Source organism: Drosophila tropicalis, unplaced genomic scaffold (genome assembly GCF_018151085.1).
Source record: "Drosophila tropicalis isolate 14030-0801.00 unplaced genomic scaffold, ASM1815108v1 contig_573, whole genome shotgun sequence".
In the NCBI taxonomy this organism is placed as follows: Eukaryota; Metazoa; Arthropoda; class Insecta; order Diptera; family Drosophilidae; genus Drosophila; species Drosophila tropicalis.
This window is the reverse complement of record NW_027173049.1, coordinates 2,863,096-2,885,691: the sequence shown is the minus strand read 5'-3', so window position 1 is coordinate 2,885,691 and position 22,596 is coordinate 2,863,096. Positions and strand designations below refer to the sequence as shown.

General features: G+C 37.8%; 3 protein-coding genes across 6 annotated transcripts; 1 reads left to right on the top strand and 2 right to left on the bottom strand.

The window, feature by feature from the left end:
* The first annotated feature begins 14,304 nt into the window (after positions 1-14,304).
* Positions 14,305-19,218, top strand: Alg3 (Alg3, alpha-1,3- mannosyltransferase). The gene is given in 3 exon segments (XM_068288272.1): positions 14,305-14,678; positions 17,928-18,654; positions 18,656-19,218. Coding segments are annotated over 3 exon segments (1,533 nt in total). The 5' UTR covers positions 14,305-14,389; the 3' UTR covers positions 19,173-19,218.
* Positions 15,053-16,996, bottom strand: LOC137575632 (protein tumorous imaginal discs, mitochondrial). Of its 4 annotated transcripts, none has more exons than XM_068288268.1 (2): positions 15,566-16,996; positions 15,053-15,387 (listed from the first exon to the last, which is right to left on the bottom strand). In XM_068288268.1, exons 1-2 carry the CDS (start codon positions 16,968-16,970, stop codon positions 15,221-15,223), a joined length of 1,572 nt encoding a protein of 523 aa, XP_068144369.1. In that variant the 5' UTR covers positions 16,971-16,996; the 3' UTR covers positions 15,053-15,220. The 4 variants fall into 4 exon arrangements, with proteins under 4 accessions (XP_068144369.1, XP_068144368.1, XP_068144371.1 ...); XM_068288267.1 differs by having other exon boundaries at positions 15,053-15,392; positions 15,553-16,995; XM_068288270.1 differs by having other exon boundaries at positions 15,053-15,392; positions 15,566-16,995.
* On the bottom strand, positions 19,214-22,596 carry l(2)dtl (lethal-(2)-denticleless). The gene is made up of 2 exons (XM_068288266.1): positions 22,393-22,596; positions 19,214-22,085 (listed from the first exon to the last, which is right to left on the bottom strand). The coding sequence occupies exons 1-2, from the start codon at positions 22,433-22,435 to the stop codon at positions 19,849-19,851; spliced, it is 2,280 nt and encodes a 759-aa protein (XP_068144367.1). The 5' UTR covers positions 22,436-22,596; the 3' UTR covers positions 19,214-19,848.

Genomic DNA, 22,596 nt, shown 5'->3' with positions numbered 1-22,596 from the left:
ATACGACACGTTAATTACAAATTAATAAGAGACCGAGATAAATCTGAACTTACAGCTTGATTTAATTTTCATAATTTACATTTATAATAAGTCTTATTTGAACGACTTTCGTTTTATCGCACAAGAGATTTCAGATTGTTGAAATTATTTAATCCGACTCAGTAATATAATTATTGGGAGAAATTTAACTAACTTTGTATGAATTCCCCGATAAGATGGCTGATTCCTGGTCTGTCTGAGTTGCTATCTGCAACTATGAATACTTTTTTGTTACCAAGTGTTTGTCTTATCACCTTTATGTCTGATGGCAGCTGATAAACCGAAAACACAAATTTATAGTACAATGCCATATGGCAACAATAGTGGAATATGCCAGTACCAGTAAGATATATACAATTCTAAACGAGACTTTAAAATTATATGGGAATCGAATGAAAAGGGTCGTTAATTCGTTATTAAAATAAACTGCTCGCCAAACGGGTCTGGTAAAAGGGTAAAACTCAAAATTTAATTATACATATGCACACATAGCAACAATTTGAGTATAATGAATACAGACACGATAAATGTACATATGTACATACCTACAAATGTACATATGTACGCTTGCATGTACAAGTATGAAACCACAGCAAACCGTATAGAGATACAATAAGAAAGGGAAGGAGTGGGACAGAAACAGAGACAGAGAGGCAGAATAAACGGAACGCACAAAACATGTTGGCTGTTGCTTAATTTAGATTTCCGTGTGGTAGGTCAAGTGCCAATTTCTCTTACTCAGCTCAGCGAAATGCTGAGTCTTGTAGCACATGAAATGAAATAAAATTTGCGTTGGTTTCTTTCATGTGTCTGGGTTAATTATACACATACATGCATACATATGTTAGCTAATATGTAGAATGTGGAATTGGATGCGCGTTCACCTGTTGATATTGCAGTTGCTAAAACATCGATTGATAATTTCAAATATGTAATTATGTAACCAACTCTTAAAGAAGCCATAAACCTGGCACCGACTAGATGCTGCAACGACAACAGCCAGAAAACCACCCAGTTTCCAGCTAACCAGCCAGCCAACCGCCCAGTCAATCAAGAACTTTTTGCAGCTTTGAATTGTGGTTTGTGTCGTTGGCAAATATTAAAAGGTAAAGCCAAAAGCAAAATGCAACTCAACTCAATTCCAAGCATTCTTGGTCTCTAGCCTACACATGTTAAATGAAATTCTTGGTTACTTCCTGACATAAGAGTTTAACCAAAATCTCTCTGCATAATTTTTCTGCTGACGTCAATCAGTTGCAGACTTTTCAACGACCAACAACCGAAATGTATCTAATAATTTGCCAAAGGTAAAAAGTTTTCCATAATTACAAAAATCAGGATTACCTATCAAAAAGCCGCTTTAGTGACTTTTTGGACTAGGACTTTTCCTAAAATTCTTTCCACCTATTCATAAAAGTCATTTTGGATTTGAACCACTTGATAGCATGTGAGTATGTATTACCATATTACCCAATGGATCTTTTAACTCATCAGGAATTCTGAACTAACAAGTACGACTTCAGTATACCATGGATCAAGTGGAACAAACATGTTTAGTTGCGAAGACCACGCTTTATAACATGAATATCAAGCACTTAAGCACCGCCACCAACATACGGCCAAGTCTTTAGATGACAGATTTGATTTCGATGTCAAATAATGGCAGGAGGCAAAAAACTTAGTCTAAAATGTGTATCTTGTTGCAATGGTAATTACATTTAAGTCCCACATGTGCTTTAGCTTTTAGATTATAAGAACTAGATACATACATATGTTTGCACTGAGAAACTTTGTATTAAGGACCCTTTTACCTTTATTTATTGCAAAAAAAAAAAAAACTGAAATTATCGACATCTATTGGCATCGCCGAATATTAGAACATACCGAGTCCGAGTATGCGCCAAATCCCAGTTTTACAGGAGAGAGTTTTTATAAATTATTTTTGAATTCGTTAAGTACGTCGTGTGTCGCTTACGTTATTATTGACAGGCCAATATTTCCGTAAATATACAAAATAAAAATGTAAAATTTTAGGTGCAGATGCGTGTGGGGTTTATAAAAATATTGGCATAAAAAAAAACAGATCGTTACGCTACAATTTTATAAAAACGACATGAAAATATGGGGAGTTAAGGCACTAAGGGCTAAAATGTTTGTCTGGGTGAGGTTGGGGAAGATAGTATCACTAACCATAGAACACATGTACATACATACATACATACATGTATGTGTCTGCTATATAGCTTGTAAATATGATTTTATATTTACTTATTTACATACATACATATGTACGTAGAATAATTTCGATAATTTAACACGTTGTGTAGGTCAAATCAATCAAGACTAGAAACAATACATACGAAACATTTTTGATGACCTACAATGAACAGGTTTTTTGTCGAGCAGTCTTTAAAATGCAGCAGTTTAAAAAAAAAATGGGACATAAACTTAACAGTTACAGTATGAATAAAAATGTTTAAGCTTACCCATAAAACCAGTGGAAATATTTGTATCTCTACATTTATTTTATTTAGCGGGTGCGCGTGAACCGATATTGAACCGGGATCAGGGTGTATGGAAACGGGAACGAATCAGGCAACGAGAAGGGGAAAAAAACTAGCTCTCTAGCTTTTTAGCTGCCGCACTTCTCTTGCTCTGTCAATGTCACTTTATTGGCGACGATACTGGAAATCAACGGCATAACAACAGCAACGCGGAAGAGGAGGACAGTGTCGACGTGAGCATGAATGAGAGAGGGAGCAAGCGATATTGAAAGACGGTGAGAGAGAGAACGACCGCTTGTTGATGCCGCTGCTGTTGTTGTTTTTGAGGTCGTTCTTTTTTTAATATGCTTTTTTTCGGTTTTGTTGTTGGGTTTTCGCTTCTTTCTTCGCTGATAAAGCGGACACACTGGTTTTTCGGGACTATTGATAACAAGCACACACACACACACATACAACGATGCAACGGCAATTGAGAGGGCTGGATGGAGGTGTCGGCAGCGATGACACTCAACTTTCGCGTTATGAAAACCAAATTGCAGTTGGATAGTGTAAACACAGAGAGAGAGAAAGAGAGCGATAACAGAAGAGAACACTGTGGATAAAGAAAATATAGAATATATACTATGTATGCATGTAAATATGTATGTAGATATGTATGTATGTACATATAAATACGCATTCTTTTTTTGGATTTGAAAAAAACAAAATTGGGTTTTGGAAAATACGAAAGAGAAAAAAAAGTAAAAGTGGCACGTGTATACATTGTTGTTGTTGTTGTGATTATAATCATTAAGGCTTTAATCGGGAATGGGCTAAAAAACAAAATAATTCAAGCCTTTCAATAAACATGCATATGTACATATGTACATAACATGCATATGTACATATGTACATATGTATGTAAGTATGTACATGCGTAAATATGTATTTTCAGTCATTTAAAATCAGTGTAAAAAGAAAAATGATTTTGAAAAATTCCAGTTAGGAACCAAGGGTAACAATGATCATATTACATAATAAAAGAAAAATTTACAGTTTTAAAATTTCTGAAGTTATTTACATACATACATATGTACATATTAGGTTATCATGTAGTAGGTATAACTGTTACATTATGGCGGTAAATGTTTTAGGTTTTCATTAAAAGTGCGTAACATTTTGGTAAGCTTTTTTTGTGGAGTTCATTATTTTGGCGCGAAGTTCACAACATTTTATTTATTTTTTCATTCGGTGCAAAAACAACAACAATGGCCACAACTAACAATAATAACCGTAGAAATTTAAATTTTACTACAACAACGACAATAGGACAAAATCATAGCATCATTTAATTTGTTTATGCTGCTCGCGTTTTATATTCATCCAATTTATTTATGCTTTTATATTGCTGCCTCTTGTCTTATTTAATAAAATTTTTTTTGTATTTTGTTTTTGACTTGATTTTTTCCTTTTTTTTGTTTTCGTTTTGTTATTTTTGTTTTGCCCACCGAACAACAACTAAAATTTCTGTAGTAATTTTCCATGCAATAACAATGAGTTTGAGTTTTTTTTATTGTGATTATTTGGGCGCTATTTCGCGCGCTCTTTTTAATTTTGGAAATTAGAATTCGTATTTTATTGTAGTATTAACTTATTGTTTGTTTAAATTACCAATATAAATCAAAATAAATAAAACAAACGAAACAAAAAATTTAAAATATTTCGTTCCCGATTTCTCGATTATTTGTACACGTTGTTGTTTCCTTTTATGCAGAAAGTACAAGGATTAAGAGGGGGAAACAAAAAAGGTAAGTTAGGCTTTCTAAGAGGAGACGGCGAAGGTCTAGTGCTGCTCTGCTGCTACTGCTAGGCAGCCGTTACTCGCCAATAGAACCGAACGCGGCCACTGACAAAATCAAACTGAAAGAAGAAACGAGAAAGATGAAAACCAGAGAGTCGTGCCGACGTCGACAATGCCGAACGGTGTATACCCTTGGACATTGCAAATTAAGCCATTGGACCAGTTATCAAATTCTTTCAATTATAAACGTAGAAGGCACAAACCAATACGAGAAGTATTTTTATATATACCAAGCATTTAAAATATTTGTATATATGTACATATGTACATTCGATATGATTCGAAACAATCCAATTGGTTTGATCAATCATGCATTCGCATACATACATATGTATGTATGTATGTACATACATATGTATGTATGTATGTACATACATATGTACATATGTACATATGTACCTATGCGTTTTAAACTTCTGACCAAAACTAATAGTCATTGCGTTTAAGAGTATAGCAAGCAAACGAAGTACGAGGACACACACATAAACACAACAGCAGAAACACATTTACACACACGAGAGCGACAGACTGGCATCGAACGCATACACCCACACATTCTACACTTGCATTAAGCTTATTACATGCAGTCGAGAGAGATAGAGAGATATACATTTTTACAAATGTATGTATACATACATTCACACATCGATGTATGTTTGTATGTGTAAAAGTTTGTTGCCGTTGGTTACCCTACATCGCCATGCACCCTACTTACAGCTGGTAGATCTTTTTCCGGCGCCATAAATTATTTTTTTGTATATTCTAAATGAGACAAATACCAGTGTTAAAAAAAACACAAAGTAAAATTTTGTAATGCTTTTGCATTTTTGTTACTATTTTAATTTGAAATCAGCACTTTTGGAAACGACGTTTTTTTAAGGAATCAAACCGAGTGGAATTTAATTAGTCATATCTTTGGTACCCATGTATAATTCAAAATTTACGTACAATGAATAGGCTACTTGAATTCAGTCAGAGTCAGAGTCAGAGTAAGAACTCGGAACCTGTATTACAGATAATACACAGAGATCTAGATTATAAATGAGATTTTCGAACTCAGCGATCTGTCGCCGATACTAATCAAGGTTTGAAAACTAAATATAGTATTTAAATCTTCTTCAAAACATACAACAATTCAGACAATTATCTCTCAATTAGACATTTACCACATCGGTAATACATTAACTTAAATTTCATATAGACAATTTATCGGTGTGAACTTACCTTAAAAAAAATTATAATACTTGCTAATATTAAACAACAGGTTGTAAATATAAATAATCTACAACTACATATGTATATTGTAAGGGCGATAATAAGGTGATTAAAAGTCTTTTGCTTTTCGAAGTAGCGTATCACTAGAGCCTAATCGGCCGTGCTCACACTAGAAGTTGTTTGTCTGTTTTTGCTTTGGTTGGCGTTTTATTTTTCTTTTTAATATTTTTCCAACATATGTATGGGCAGTGCAACAAAAGCAACAACATGTCGTCAGACTCTGTAGAGAAACAACAGCAGAAGCGACAACAGCATATCATATAAAAGAGAAAATACCCTGTACATATGTATGTACGTATGTATGTATGTATGTATGTACATTTGTACATCTATGTACATATGTAAGTATGTAAGCGGAGGACTTACCAAATTTAATATCTTTTTGCTTGTTATTTTATTCTCTTTCTCGAAAGAGGAAAAAGCATTGAGCAGATTCCCGTTATTTATTATGAAACCGGGCTACGTTGTTCGTTTCTATGTTGGTCTGCAACTGAAACGAAGTAAGTCGTCACCCCGACTTTCTTATCCAGTCCAAAATTCTTTTTATACCCATAAATTGACTGTTTACATTCTTATTTTAATATTTTATGGACAGATGTTAGTTACACGATGAAAGAAGACGAGACGACAATTGAAGATAAACTCGATCTATAAAGATCCGAATATACCCAATGCGCCTATCACCACTGGGTGTGTACAAAAATTGACAACGACTGTTTAGCTACATACATACATATGATTGAACTCTTAAATGGCCCACTCTGCCCTACTGCCGCCCCCTTCTCTGACGCCTACGAGATAGAGCCAGCAGCGAAAAGTCTAAAATTGAGGCCTACATATGGGTTTGTGTATGTGTATGTACATATGTGTGTGCTTGAATTGAATGTGCTCTTACTTTGGCTAGCTTCGCGCCGTTTGTCTGCTCAATTATCAACAGTTTGTTTGGTCGCGCGCGTCGCCAACAACCCCATCCCCATTTTCATTTCCAGCCCCTCTCCCCCATCGCTGGGACCACCCATTCCCCTTTTTAGCTTGAGGCGTCAATGCAAAGTGCCAGGGCACAACAATGGCATGAACAATTGTTGACTCTTCTTCTGTCACAACAACTGAAGCATGGGGCGTAAAGAAGGCTCCATCCATACAACCATATTCATACATACATTCATAGATATAGTACACACAATGTCGTCGTAGCACCGTCAAAGCTCAGCAAACTTACTTACGTACATATGTATGTACATGAACTTATACGCAGATATGTACATCGCTATGTATGTACATACATATGTACATATCTCGAACTATCAGATTGGATAGACGACTGATCTACAGTTTGTCTTTGATATTAGTTTGACTAAAATATGTACACACATTTATATATGTACATACATACATACATATGTATGTATGTATGTATAGTTATTTGTAATCAATTGGGCCGCGAAAAGAATCAAATCATTTGCGGTACAAAGGTTTTGCAGCTCAAGATTTGCAATTGGCTTGAGACTACGTGATTCTGCGGCTTTCTAGATTGGGTTTCATTCTTATCAGTTTTCGGGAGCACAAACATACATACATACATGTATGTACATAGATACATACATATTCGATTATGTATTCATTACAATTTAAATGCGTGAGTACATGCATCAATTTACATACATATGTATGTATGTATGTATGGTTTTTCATATAATATACATACATATCTCTGTATGTATCTACATATGTATGTAGTAATGGAAAGTCGACGATTATTATTAATTACTAAACAGTTTTTGCATTCCCATCAAACAGTTCAAATAACAATTGTCCTTTGGCGGACTATGTTTGTATGTACATACATAAGTATGTATACATTGTATATACATACACACATATAAATATATGTATGTACAATCTGTTTCTATTTATGTAGGCTGGTGATAGAGCAATGGCTACACTTTTGATAAGAAATGACCGATTTAGTGCTATAGTAAATGTATATGCGTAAGTATGTAAGTACATATATACACACATATGTATATTTCATGCAATTTCCTAGATTATAAACTTGAACATTTCTACTTCGGAAAGTAATGTGGTCCATCTATTCGGTTAGCCGATTATTATCCATCTCCATACATAAGATATCCTTACATACACACATAAAATGAATATTCAAAATTTTTATAATAATTGGTCCAGTAGTTTTTGTATTCATCGAGTATGTACATATGTACATACATACATTTATTTTTATATATTATTAGAAGGGACCCAAAACGTATGCATCAAAAATATGTTCTCCCCTCATTTACCTTTCAAGATACTACGTGGATTCAGCATTATATTTCAGGCAATTGACAAACATCGTGTCGAAGTTTTTAATTTATGTTTAAGTTTCATTTTGAAAAAGTAATTGGTTTGTGATAAGAAATACTTTTATTAATTATTTTGTTTGAAAAACAGTCAGAAGTGTGCAACTCATAGAAGAAAGTGTATATTCTTGATCAGCACGACGAGACAAATTCGTATAGTCATTTTCGTGCGGATCGAGCCGATCTCCTATTAAACCGTAAGAACTAAAGAGAAAACATCTTATATGTTTCTCTTTTAAACAAAAACAAGATTTTTAATTTTTAATTTAACATAGAAAATAGGTAGAAGTGCATTTCATTTTTAACTTTTCCTATTTTATGATTAGATTTACTGTCCCAAGAAAATATTACTCCTAATATTTAATGAAGTCTCTATTATTTTTATGAAGCTCATGTAGCCTGTTTGGCTACCGAGTTTTGGAAAATTGATAGCTTAGTTTTTCCCTATTCTTTAACAGTTGCGACTTTTAACTCTTTTAGTGGATGATATTGCTTTGTACATGCATACACTTTTGCAGAAAGGATTCCCCAGAGATCCTCTATCGGATTTAGGTCCGGACTTAATAAGGGCCACTTCGTTACTTGTTGCCTGCTAACTCTTAGTCCCAGTCAAGCTTTGATTTGGTTGCAGCTCATCTTATTTTATCAAGTGGTTCTTTAAGTAATTGTATTTCTATGCCGGATCATTTGTTTAGAAATTTGACCAATTTTAAGCCCGGCTAGGTGCATACCACTTAGCTGCCCCTGGTCCAGATCGTATAATTTTGTACTATGAGGCATTATAAAGAAATACATATACTATATTTGACTGTTATTAGCATTTTCTTTAGTTCGATTAACTAAAACGAAAAGTCAAAGAGTCGACCATTTTGAATTTGCTTACATTATTACTCATCGTCCCGTGAAGCTTATCTACAAATTCTCTTCATCAAGAGATACAAAATACCCAGTACAGATCGCAATATAGATGCTGTATCTTTAAAGCATGCTATGTACATACATATGTCAAGAAGCTAAAGACCTTGGATTGATTATAGACAGCAAACTGTCCTGGAAGGCTAATGTGGAACGTACATACAATGACGTACGTAACGTACATACAATGACGAATAAAAATTGGATGCAGGAGTTGGGGCAGCGAGTACCGGCCACATATTTCAATGCTCATACGAACGGGCGGTGAATATCCTTACCACCTGCCGTATAGCCGAGATTTAGTGCAGCACGCGAGACGTCAGATTGGCAGCGCAAATGCTAGGACTGAACCGGACGGATTGCAGGATGCTCACCGCTTTCACTTGCAGCGGCTGCAGGAAATGTAAGAAAACGGATATTCGAGAAACGCTTGAACACCTTCTATGTGAATGGCCACCTTGGCAGCGACAAGACATACATATGTAGGTACCTGGGATCTCACCTACTAAACTCGGTTCATTAAAACAATAATGTTATCAAATGTTACCTAAGATCAACAATGAGCACTTTACGACTCATTAATTCGGTCATTTGGTCTAAAAGTCTCAAGAAGGATTTGAAGTACTCGACATGGATGCTGTCATTAATTTAGTCTTAATAAATCAGGCGCATTTATGAAACCATAAATATTAGAGATAACTTTAAGATGTACCTATGTGAAAGGGTGGCGAAACTTTCCGGGGGCCTTAAACCCACGCGACGTACCTTTGGTACCTTGACTTTATGTCCGAAGTATTTTATGCTTAACGTTGTAAACTCCTTTTCTGTGTCTCAAATGTTTCTAAGTATATATGTATGTATATATTTATAATGTTATGAATATGCCCAAACTTTTATAGCTTTAATCACTCTAACTTCCTTCGTAGTGTCAACTCCTTTGTCCTTTAATCTATCCCATTTCATGAAAGACTCGGCGCCAAGTTTGTGCTAGAAGAAACTGATCACTAATGGTTTCTAAGGCAGCTTTTGGTTACAGTTAACCTACTAATGACAACAGAATGCCTACAAACCAATTTTCATCCCAATAGTCTGACTTGTTAATTAATTAGTCTAAGCCATCTGACATCTAAACAAGCATATACCACCCTATGAAAGAGTATAATGATAGAATGACAAAAACGTTAATTTAAAATTGAGTATTTTGAATGGAATGTGCTGGACGAAGCGGCAACAAGTTTAATGTAAAATTGCATATTGCATTCCGGACCCAACATTATGACGGCTGGTATCTCTGCAATCTGGAGCCCTCTCAATGCCCTTCCTTCGTCATCGACCCGAACAAAAAGCAGCCCTCATATTCTGAAAAATTGCAGCCATTTTAGCATTTCACCTGTACGCACAGAACGATATGATAAAGGGTAATAAGCGAAGGATATGGAATGTTCGAGTACGTACGCCATTTGTCCACTTTTTGAAAATGTACAGATATATGCATAAAACTCACACGCCAAAAAAAGCAAGACATGGCAAAGGGAAATCAGGAAAAACATTCACATCCGGTGGTTGCCAATTAATTGCGCTGCACCCAAAGGGCAAAAAGGCTCGGAAGGATGTTATAGCAAGTGGGCGAGGATGACGGTCGCACGTTAGCATGAAGTTGTAACCTTTTAAATGGCCAACATTTACATGCACATGTTGCGCCCATTCGCACTGGCACAGCTATAGCCAAAGCCACATTCATCGACCCCAAGCAAACTACCTACATACATATTTGTATACATATATCTACTTTAGTTTGCCGTTGGCCAATATTTGTCAGCGATGCGTTAACCACGCCAACCCCATTACTAGCGTTGCGTCCGCCTGGCCAGGTCGATGGTAGGGAAACCGAGATCCCGATCATTTCCATTTCCACTTCACTCTCTGCATTCCTTTTTGCTGCACTGGATGCTGGTGCAGCTGTGGGCTGTTAATCTGCCACACAAATTGGCCATAAGTTGATTTGGTTTCATTTTCACATCACTGCCAAAGTTGTAAATTGCCAAATGGCTGTAAGGTGAAGAGGTATATTATATCCGGGAAAGGTGGGGATATCTGCTATGAAGTAATGCCATATGTACATACATAAATACTACTTCATTTCTGTTGTTTTGTTTGGATAAAGTACAAAAGTTTTTAAAATTGATTTCTAAGTTAGTTTGGCAATACTTTATAACAAAGGCAAACAATTGATTCAATTGACTCTATGCACTCATAAATAAAAGTCCCTATAAGGTAGATTCTGTCACAACACTTTTTCCAATTGATCCCAACTAACCAGACTTTTATGGATACCTTTATATTCATTTTATTAATCATTTGGATCAAAAATATCCTTAAATGGATCCTTTTAATACAAACTATTCAGTGGCCGGAATGAAAACCATGTTAGAAATACAATAACAGCTTTCGGGTGCAGAGTATCGGGATGTCAAGATTACGAAATTGTTCACAGTAAAGTATAACCGATCGTATTATTGTCTGGACGTTGACGCGTACAATGCGAAGTGGCCCATACGACACCAGGACATAGTCTATTTCGCGCGACCCCAAGAGAGCTGTTCACCTCCCGCCCGACCGACCGTGGGGCGCAGCAGTATATCGGACGGCACTATCGCGTGGACAAATACAAATAAAACGGACAAACAATTAAAATATGATTAACTACAGCTAATTACGAGCTAGGTGTGCTAAACAAGAGGTTTTCCCAAGAGAAAGAGAGGCTTCTGATCTGATTACGGGATACAGAAGATTGTAATCAGAACATAGGACTCGAAAAGGTTCCTGCCGGGAATAGTTAGAAATACAGTGTTTTAAGTATAGAGGAACAAAATTTCTAATAGGTCTACGAGGTACAGATATGTAGGTTTAACTAGTTCGATAGCGCAGGAGAGTCTATTTTACCTATTAAAAGTTTAGACCGCGAAGAGCAAAAAGCAGAAATTGCTTTTGAACTGATTCAATTTTACTTTGGTGTGTGAGGTGACCACATGCAAGATCCGTACTCTAAGATAGCACGGATTAATGAAGTATACAGAGTTTTGGTTGTGTTCGGATCGTCAAACTCTTTTGACCATCGTTTTACAAACCCAAGATCAGTCATAGCTTTACTAACAGTAGTGGAAATATGAATATTTAAACTTAATTTATGATCCTGTTCTTTAGGATAATGTCTAACCGCTCTAAGGCAGTGTCGTTAAAATAATTAGTTGCTAAGTTTGGAGTGCATCTATAATGAAGCAAGTAAGTCGACTCGTCGACTTGGGTATACCATACACCAGGTGAAACAAATATTTCAAATTTCAAAAACCAAATGTACATACATACATATGTATGTATGTATGTCTATTAAATTGTTTTTACATGCTTCATACTATGTGCTATCTCGCTCACTCTACAAACACACGAGCACTCTAGCTCCGCCACTAGCCAACGGCCAATTCTGCCCTTGTGGACCGCTTAGTAAAATACGTTCATACGCATATTTTGCATGTTTCTAGTCCGATTTCAATAAAATTTGGTAGTTAGATAGAAATAGGAAAGAATAATTAGACTGCCGAATTTGATTGCGATAGTCAAAAAACTACAGGAGGAAATCGGTTTTTTCTAAATTATGGAGGCGGAAGTGGGCGTGGCAAAATATGAAAATATATATACTCTGCGCGCATACTAACCCATTTATAAAAAGAGTGAATAGTCATGGACCCAAATGACTACCCTGAGCTACTCCAGAGGTCACTTGGATGGAGACTTAAAGAGGACCATTTGTTAGAAAGATTTTGAAGAATCCAATTAAACAAAAGGCTCGGGATTCAAGTGCGTTCAACTTATATAAAAGAAGAGCATGATTAACAGAGTCAAAAGCCTTGCTAAAGTCAGTATACATAAATGACGTCAGTTTGCAAAGCAGTCTTGAATCCTTTGATCGAGTGAAAAGTAAATTCTAATAAGTTAGTAGTTTCTTAAACCCATGTCGGGCTGACGAAATAATAGAGCTACAAAAATGCTGCCATTGAGATGTTATTATTTTCTCAAATGCTATAATTCATCAACCACAGGGTTTAAGATGCAATTAGACTATTGCATGGGATAAGGAGGATAAGGAGGAATCGCTTGATTAATCGAAGAGAAATAAGTCGTTTTGAAAAAATCAGCAAACATATGGCAGCTTTAACGTTTTCGAAAGACAAGTAAATCTGGTACACTGAAGTCTTACTTTTTGAATTGACAAAGTTATAAAATTGCTTAGGATCGCGACAAAACCTGAGTTTACATCGCTGAAAATTAAATCGAATATTTACAAAAATTCATAAATATGTATATTCAAAATATGTAAGTAATAAAAGATAATTGCTTAGATATTAAAGTCGCTAAAGCAGGCGAAACGTAGCACCGTAGCAAACGTATTTACACATAGCAAAATGGGTGTATGTTGAAATATCTATCAATATACCGAATTTAAAATTAATTTAAAGTTATACAATCATTAACTAATAAATACTAACATTGCACAATAATGATAAAAGCAAAAAACAAATACGTTATTAAACTTCAATAAAACATTATTTTCTCTTTGTTTCGTTTTAGCTTAAAAATATGTTTGTCATTGCTAGTTTTAGAATAAAAACCTTACAATTCATAAAGAAAATACATATTTCCCTATTCAATTGCATGGGCAAAGTTGGTCAAAGTTGTTTCACTTCATGCATGGTATACTGAAGTCGGCTTATTTAACCTTGGCCGTAGCCTCAAAAAATATAAACATACTTTTTTAACAAACCAAATATAAAAAATTTTCCTAATTATCTCCAATACATTAAGCCTTAATGATTAAGGTTTAATTAACAAAAGATTCACGGTAAAGGTTCTTTGATTGGAAGATATTAAGCTAAAGCTGAGTGTCGAGGGACATAACTGGCTGTCCGGGGGTGTATGTAGGCAGAAGGAATTTCAACTCACAAGTCACTTAAAGAAATTTTGTGATTTGTTAATTATTGTATTTATTTGATGAACCATAAATAAGTTCATTTCATCTTTTACTGTTTTTTAAGCACTTTTTTCTAAAATCTGTATTGTTATAGAATCTATAATATATGTAGATACACATGGGAACTCCTTGAAGATGAAGATCTAGGAAATTGAAAATAAACTGTATAATAAAAAATGTTAACTTAGGAGCCAATAGAGATGCTGAATTTTATATGCAATTTTCCTTAAAAATTATGCTTTGTTTTTGTTAGCGCTCTTTTGTTTTGAAATATTTATTGTTATCGATAAATCTTCGTAAAACTCCCATCGCCATAACGCTTCTCAGCTGATGTCGAGTCTTTGAATGTGTGTGTGCATATGTGTTCTGCCGTGTGCTTTATTATTTGATTTATAATTCTATTTATTTATTTCACTCTGTTACACCTAAAATGGCCCCACCAAAAGCCAACATGGCTAATCGGGCTTCAACTAGGCGCAAGAAATCCAACAACTTGTTGCAAACTCAACTAGATAAATACCTAAATTGGGACTTTATTAAGTACCTAGTATTTGAGCCGGCTGCTTTGCCCATTATTAGTGTTTTAATTGTGTTGGCGGAGGCTGTTATCAATTTGGTGGTAATAAGTCGCGTCCCCTACACGGAAATTGATTGGATAGCCTATATGCAGGAGTGCGAGGGATTTATCAATGGAACTACCAATTATGCTCTGCTCCGTGGTAAGTACACGTACCACAAAATGTGATTTTGGTTTATTTTTGGACACCAAACCAGACCAGACCGTCTCCATTCACCTATGTATGTATATATGTACATACTATTTGTCTATACATAGATTATTTTGGGAATTAGAGTATTTATTAAAAACTACAAATCGGCTGGTACCTATTCATCTTAACCTTTAATTTTTGGTTTCTTGATTAAGAGTCAAAATTTGAATATTGTAAAGTTTGAATTTTCATTTAAAAGATTTAGATATTCGAATTTTTCTTGAGACGTAACAATATTTTTTATAATTTGCAACAAAATGGCTAGCTTCATTTTCAATCCCCATTATGCGTGTTACGGCTAAAGAATATAATCAATTTAGTGATTTGGAGTGTCAATTTGGTTTATTTTCTTCGCACAACTCTACCTCGTTTTGGAATACAAATCTTTAACCCCCATGGACTTAAAAAATAACGCTTAACATAGGGGGCAATATCTGCTTAAACTTTAACAAACACACTTCGATAAGGTGATCGTTTAATTAATTACATTTTTAATTAAACATTGATTTAAGTTTTTTCAGGAAGCCTCCGCTTTCATTTTGCTGGGCTCTGCCGTCTTCTCCCTCGCCGTGTGGGGTGGAGTTTTGTTCGGTTTGACTTTTTGTCGGTTCTGCGGTTTCCTCAGTTCCTGATCCTGCTTTGGCGGCATTACTCGCGCCTGCGCTGCAACGAGTATGTGGGGTTAAAAGAAGAACGATATGAGATTTTTTAAATATGATAAGTCTTGTATTTCAGGAAGAGAAAAAGAATGAGCGAAACACATTTTGAATGAGAACATTAGCTACTGTGATTGTACTTGGATGAGCAAAAAGGATGTAATTACGTTGCTTTCTTACTGCCGTCTTTGCGGTTGGCTATGCCATTTATCTGTCCGGGAGTGTCCAACTCCAATTCGGCGTAGGCCTCGACAAGGGCTCGCTGCTCGTTGCTTAGCTTCTGAGGGACATCAATTTTGACGTGGACATAGTGATCACCGTGCCCATGGGCATTTACTCGCTTCAGTCCCTTGCCCCTCAAGGTAATCTTATGATGTGACGAGGTTCCAGCCTCAATATTGATCCAGTGATCCTCATAGACTCCTTGCACACGAACAGTGCCCCCCAGCACCGCTTGGGAAAGTGAGATGGCAACATTCGTATGTACATCGGCTCCTTCCCGCCGGAAGTAGTCGCTGCGCTCTACACGAAAAGTGACAAACAGTTCCTTGCTGCCCACCTGCATGCGCACTGTCTGGCCATTTTCTATACCAGCCGGAACGGGAACTGTAACCTTGCGACGCTGCACTGTCTTTCCCTTACCCTCGCACTCAAGGCAGGGATATTTAATGTACTGGCGTGTGCCCTGGCAGTAGCGGCAGGTGGAACGCATCACAAATGGACCTGTCGATATGGTTTCAAATCCGGTTCCATTGCAGTACTGACAGCGCCCAGGTTTGGTACCCGGTTCACATTTAGATCCTGCGCACTTGGGGCATTGATCAACCACATTCACATTTACGTCTTTGTTAACTCCTCTAGCGGCTTGGGCGAAAGTCAGGTCCATTACCAACTCCTGGGCCTGTCCAAAGCCAAATTTCGAATCAGCGAAGTCATCAAAGCTGTTAGATCGAAAATTTCCCTCGCCAAATATCTTGCGGAAAAGTTCTTCTGGATCAATGCTAGAGCGGAAATTCCAGCTCTGTGAAAAACCATCGGCTCCAAATGGGGCTCCACCTGCACCTCCAAATCCTCCACCTCCTTGACGATTCATATTCTCGGTAGTTTGCCCGTAGGTGTCGTATTCCCTCCTCTTTTGGTCATCGCTAAGCACCTCGTAGGCCTCGGAGACCTCCTGAAACTTGCGACTAGAGTCAGGGTCTTTATTAGTGTCTGGGTGATATTTTTTCGCCAACTGATAGTATGCCTTCTTGATATCCTTGGCACTGGCGTTCTTAGCCACTCCCAGTGTGGAGTAATAATCCTTGGCCAATAACGTGCTAGATGTGTGTATCGTGCGGACTGAGCCTGGGGCTGTTACTGTGCTCTTCGTCTTGTCCAAGAGGTCCACAATTCTCCATGTTGAGGCAGCTCTCGTCGAGGACGTTCTGGCGACGCTGGAACTGCATGACAACGCCGCTCGCAAATGGACCTGATAATGTCGGCAACTCCTTACTGTTGACAGCTTCCGAAATACAAATAAATTTTTACAAGATATCATTTTCCATAAACTTAAATTAGACAGAAGAAACACATGCCGTAACATTAGACTATCGATGGTACGATAGTTCGATGTCAAGATATATAATAATCGCTTAGCAAAAAAAAGACAATTAACAATCGATGGTCCGTCTATCGAAGGAAAAACATCGATTTTTCTACAATCGAGTACTATCGGATAATCAAAATTCAAATTTACGTTTTCAGATTCTCAAGAAAAAGAAGCCAAAAAATTGTAGAGCCACTACGGCGATCAGAATACCAATATTTTGAATAGCATTTTCAGTGCCGTACACCGCTTGCCTCCAGTTTTTATACCCTTGCAAAAATTATTAATTTTGTTTAGAAGTGTGCAATGCATAGAAAAAAGCATCTCCGACCATATAAAGTATATATATTTTTGATCAGCACGACGAGACGAGTTCATATAGCCTTGTCTGTCCGTCCCTTTGACATCGTTAATTTCTGAGCAATTGTCGTAAAGTATAACATTGGTGAATTTATTACACCTTTAAACGATTGTGCGAAGTTTGGTCAAGATTGGGTGACTATATAATATAGCTCCTATAGGAATCGTTTGAAAACAGTGACTTTGATCAATATCTAGGCCGTTCTTTTGCAAATATTAGGCTGAATCGCTATATCTTTGTCTGTTTTGATTCCGATTTCACAAACATTCTTTAAATGAAAAAAAAAAAAAAAATGGAATAATCTATAAGCTAGCGTATAAGCTAATTTCGTTATATAATTAATTGCAATATAATGAATGGAATAATCTATAAGCTAGCGTATAAGCTAATTTGGTTATATAATTAATTGCAATATAATGAATGGAATAATCTATAAGCTAGCGTATAAGCTAATTTGGTTATATAATTAATTGCAATATAATGAATGGAATAATCTATAAGCTAGCGTATAAGCTAATTTGGTTATATAATTAATTGCAATATAATGAAGTTTTTGGCAAAGTTTATTTTCAACTACTTCTCTTCTTTTGCAGGAGACACTGGTCCTTTGGTGTATCCAGCGGCCTTCGTCTATATTTACACGGCCCTCTATTACATTACGTCTCATGGAACCAATATCCGGCTAGCCCAATATATATTTGCTGGAATATATTTGGTACAAATGTGCCTTGTGCTCCGTTTGTATGCTAAAAGTCGAAAAGTGCCGCCCTATGTCCTAGTTCTAAGCGCTTTTACTTCCTATCGCATCCACTCAATCTATGTGCTACGCCTGTTCAATGATCCAATTGCTATCCTCCTGCTGTATGCAGCGCTTAATCTATTCGTAGACCGTCGTTGGTCATGGGGCAGTTTCTTCTTCAGTATAGCCGTGGGAGTTAAGATGAACATATTATTATTTGCCCCGGCTCTTCTCCTCTTTTATTTGGCCAATCTTGGAGTGATCAGGACTCTTATGCAGCTGGCCATTTGCGGAGGAGTTCAACTGATATTGGGGGCACCTTTCCTGATGACGTATCCGTTGGAGTATTTGCATGGCAGTTTTGATTTGGGCCGCATCTTTGAGCATAAGTGGACTGTGAATTATAGATTTTTACCCCAAGATATATTTGAGTGGCGAACATTTCACTTGACATTGTTGGGAGTGCATTTGATACTCTTGTTGATCTTTGCCAAACCCGCTTGGACGTATTTCCAGAGCTACGTTCGCCTGCGCCTCGTGCAGGAGCACGTAGAGCCTCAAATAGCTCAAAAGAATCGTGAGCAAAAAAAAAAAAAAAATTGTAAGGGAGGTGCAGGAAGAGGAGAAACTAAGCCACCAACAGAAATCGTTTTTAAAGGCCTTTGAAAAAACATTGCAAAAATCAGCTGGCGGTGTGAATGTGCCGTCTGTTAAAGACTCCTCCTCCTCCTCTCAGCCCTATGACATTCACTTCGATCAGTGCACTCAGTTGGCTCTTCTGCCATTCTTCCTATGCAATTTTATTGGGCTCATGTGTGCCCGTTCCCTGCACTACCAGTTCTACGTGTGGTATTTCCACACTCTTCCCTATTTAGTCTGGTCTACTCCATATTCGTTGGGTGTGCGCTATCTCATTTTGGGCATTATTGAGTATTGTTGGAACACCTATCCCAGCACCAACGTGTCCAGTGTTGCCTTGCATTTATGCCATTTGCTCTTGTTGGCGGGAGTATCTCGCCAGATCTACCAAACCCTAAGATTAAACTCGGTCGTCAAGCAACAACAGTCGAACGGATCGACTCTAAAAAAAGTGCAATGATTGGAATTGTTGGCCAAAGATTAAAACAATATAAATGCAAATTACATGTATTTAGTCTTTTATTTGATGGGTAAGGGAATTGGTCACCAATTCTCTATCTATAATCAAAATTACTTACAATTATGTCCAATTAAAAACTACAAATATTATACTAAAAATAGTTGGGGGTATTCGATGAATCATAGATGTGTGATTTGGGGCCAATAGTTAAAACTTCAATTTCCAATGTAGCAATGCAAACTATTCAAATGCATTTAATTAAAATGTATTAGTTTTGAAACGGAATCGGCCCTTACATTTAAACAGAATTTTCCAACTGTTACAAAAAAAAGGTAAACTTTGGAGGATATAAAATTCGAAATCGCTTAGTATATTTCCCTAAAACAGGACAAAATTCGACACTATTTATAAGGCTTAATGTGTCGTATTTGGATCCCTTTCTCTCCTTCTCAGCAGCGAATTTCTTTTGAGCTAAAGAGTTTGGATTTCGATGCGAACCGAAACTCAAATATATTATTTACATAGCAAAAGGAAACCAAAATAATTCCTTTTAATTTAATCCTACTATTGGTTCATGCTACTCTAAGCCTGGCTAATAATCATTTAACATGAATACTTTTCTTGGCCATACAAGGATTAGTTGGGCCCAATTTGGGCCTGATCCAGTCAAAATTCTTCAATCGCTGCCTATTGTGGGCGCATTGGAAGGTCCTAATGTGAGAGGCGAGGTGGATGACGTGGACCGTGGTGCTTGAGGCGGTGATAGAGGTGGTGCACCCTCTGTCACCACACTAGTGCTTCGTTGTACACTAAAGAAACGTAACAGCGTTGTCTCGCTGTTCCTGCGACTGGATGTGGGGGTGCGTGGTGCAGCAGCTCCACCACCATCATTGTGCGATATCCGCCTCCTGGGCGTTGCTTGTAATCTGGGACTGCATTCGGATTGGCGTAAACTTTGCAGTCTTGGCGATGCCAACATATCCGTAGACTGCTGCTCATCGTTGATCTTGTCGCTGAAGGTAATGGAACTGCCACCTCGGCTGCTTGTCATAAGTTTCTGCTTACGGATTTTAGTCAACCAGTCCACCTTCTCTTTAGCCTTACGCTTGGGTGACATAATGCCTAGATGAGGGGCGTCCCCATCCACAACAAAGTTGGGTAAGTTGGATGTGGGCGAGTATATCACAGAGGAGAGTGGAGCGGCTGACGACTCGGCGGATGGCGGTGCTGCCGCTGCTGATGTGGTTGGTGGCGAGGCATAAACATGGTTCATATTCTCACTAAGAGGTGAGAGCGTGGCATTAGGATTCAGAAGCTTAGGCAAAGGTGTGACATCCTCTTCTAGAGCTCCTGTGTTTTCCTTGCTAAATATAGTTGTCTTTTCCCCTATGGTGGCCAAATGAATTTGCCTAATCTCTTGACTCACACATGTGTTTGAGGAAGAGGGAGCAGAGGAAGCGGGGCCAAATAATCGACGCCCGCGTGACTCCAAGGTTTTTGGACGTTTCTGCGCCTGATGCTCGACATCTGTTACTCCTAGCATATCTGAGAAGGATCGCTTCATTGACAACTTCTCCATCGATCCAGGTGTCCGTTCATTTTGATCCATTAAACGCTTTAGAGAGCGAGGAGTGGACTCCAAATCCCTCAGATTGTACTTGTGATTGTTCGTGGTCGTTGTAGATATTTTTTTGTTGAATTGCCTAACATAGTTAGACTGACCACGATATTGCTCTGCTTTCTCGGCTTCGCTGAACTCTTCCAGACTAGGGCCAATGCGCCAAATCTTGTGGCGGGCATCATCACTACAGGTCACTATAGGCCGATCGTGAGTGGATCCCCAAGCAACACAGGTTACCTCAACCGTATGACCCGAGAGAGCTACCAATGGCTCCTCCGCATGATCCAGATTCCATATATATGCCCGTTCGTCACTGCTGCCACTCAGCAGATACTTGCCATCTGGGCTAAGACAGGATTTGATGTAGAACGTCGAGTTGAGCAGACCTTTATAACAGGCCAGCGGTTGTGGGGAATACGACATTAGATTGTAGCAGTATATGGTGTTATCCATACAGTTTGCATAAAGCCGCGCTCCGGCAGCATCCACAATCAGATTGGTAAATCCCTTGAAAGTTGATTGGCCGGCATATGGGAGGCTGTGGCGTGGCAGGGGTTCTTTTTTGTATGCAGTATAATTCCGACGTAGATCCCATACTTTAATCACTCCATCGCCGGCCCCGCACGATATTAAAGTGTCATTGTCCTGAAAGGCCAGGCCTGTGATGCTGCTTGACGTATTCGCCGAAGCCATTTTGGGAGTGCGAGAGCGCTGTTTTCTCTGGGACATGGGGGTGCCAGGGCCCCCAGTGTGACCACTGTAGATGCAGTTGTCCACTCTAGAGGTAAGATCCATATTAAGATTAGCTCGTATATCCCAAATTAAAATAGCACCATCACGTCCGCCTGTGGCAAACACAGCGGGATCCGTTCTTTTGAAGGCAGCTGTCTTAACGGACCTTGTGTGGCCCACATATGAGTTTAGTCCACGAATACTTGACCCTGTCACCTCCCATAGACGAGCTGTGTGATCACCCGAGGCGGAAACAAAACGCATCTGGCCTGGGGCCCATTCCAGATCGAACACTGCATTGAAATGACACTGCGGACCACTCAACGACTGCTCCTCAAGATCTTTATTTCTTTGGGTGGTATCTTGGAGAGCTATTTTGCCATCCTCATTTGCAATGGCCAAAATTTGACGATAGCCATTGCAGTTGGCGAACTTTGCCGAGAAAATTGGTGGCTCTGGATTAAAGTCGGGGCCATAGTTAAATGGAGCGATTCCTCGCCAGCTATCCTCCTTTGCTACGCTAAGCCGACTTAAAGCGAAGTCGTAGGTCCGATCGTCCACTTCATTGAGATATAGCAATAGACAAAGAAAAAACAACAATTAGTGCAGTTCCCACCATATGAGCAGTTTTTTTTTTACTACTCTTGTTTCTACGTTTTTTTCTGCGTTATCAGCAAATTTTCTTTAAGTGTTTTAATTTCAGTTAAAAACAAGCAATGTTTTAGCTTCTACTATATACTAGTATTTTCTGAATTTGTACTATTTTGCATTTGCACATTTTATTAATAGTCTTTCTTAAATTCAGTTTACGGTCGAAAATATTGAACCGCCAAAATGGGGAATTCTCCCGCCATTCGAAATACTTACCAAGTCCGCGCTCTCGCCTTAACAATTTGCTATATATATTCATTTCGTTGCAATCGAAGTGCGGAAAACAATTTTACAGACAGGATTTTGGTAATTTTTTGGCAATGTTTTTTAAATATAAATAACAAACTCAACAGAATCTAGTACATTTTCTTAACGACGCAGCTGCTCCACTATAAAGATGCGATCGATTGTCCGATACTT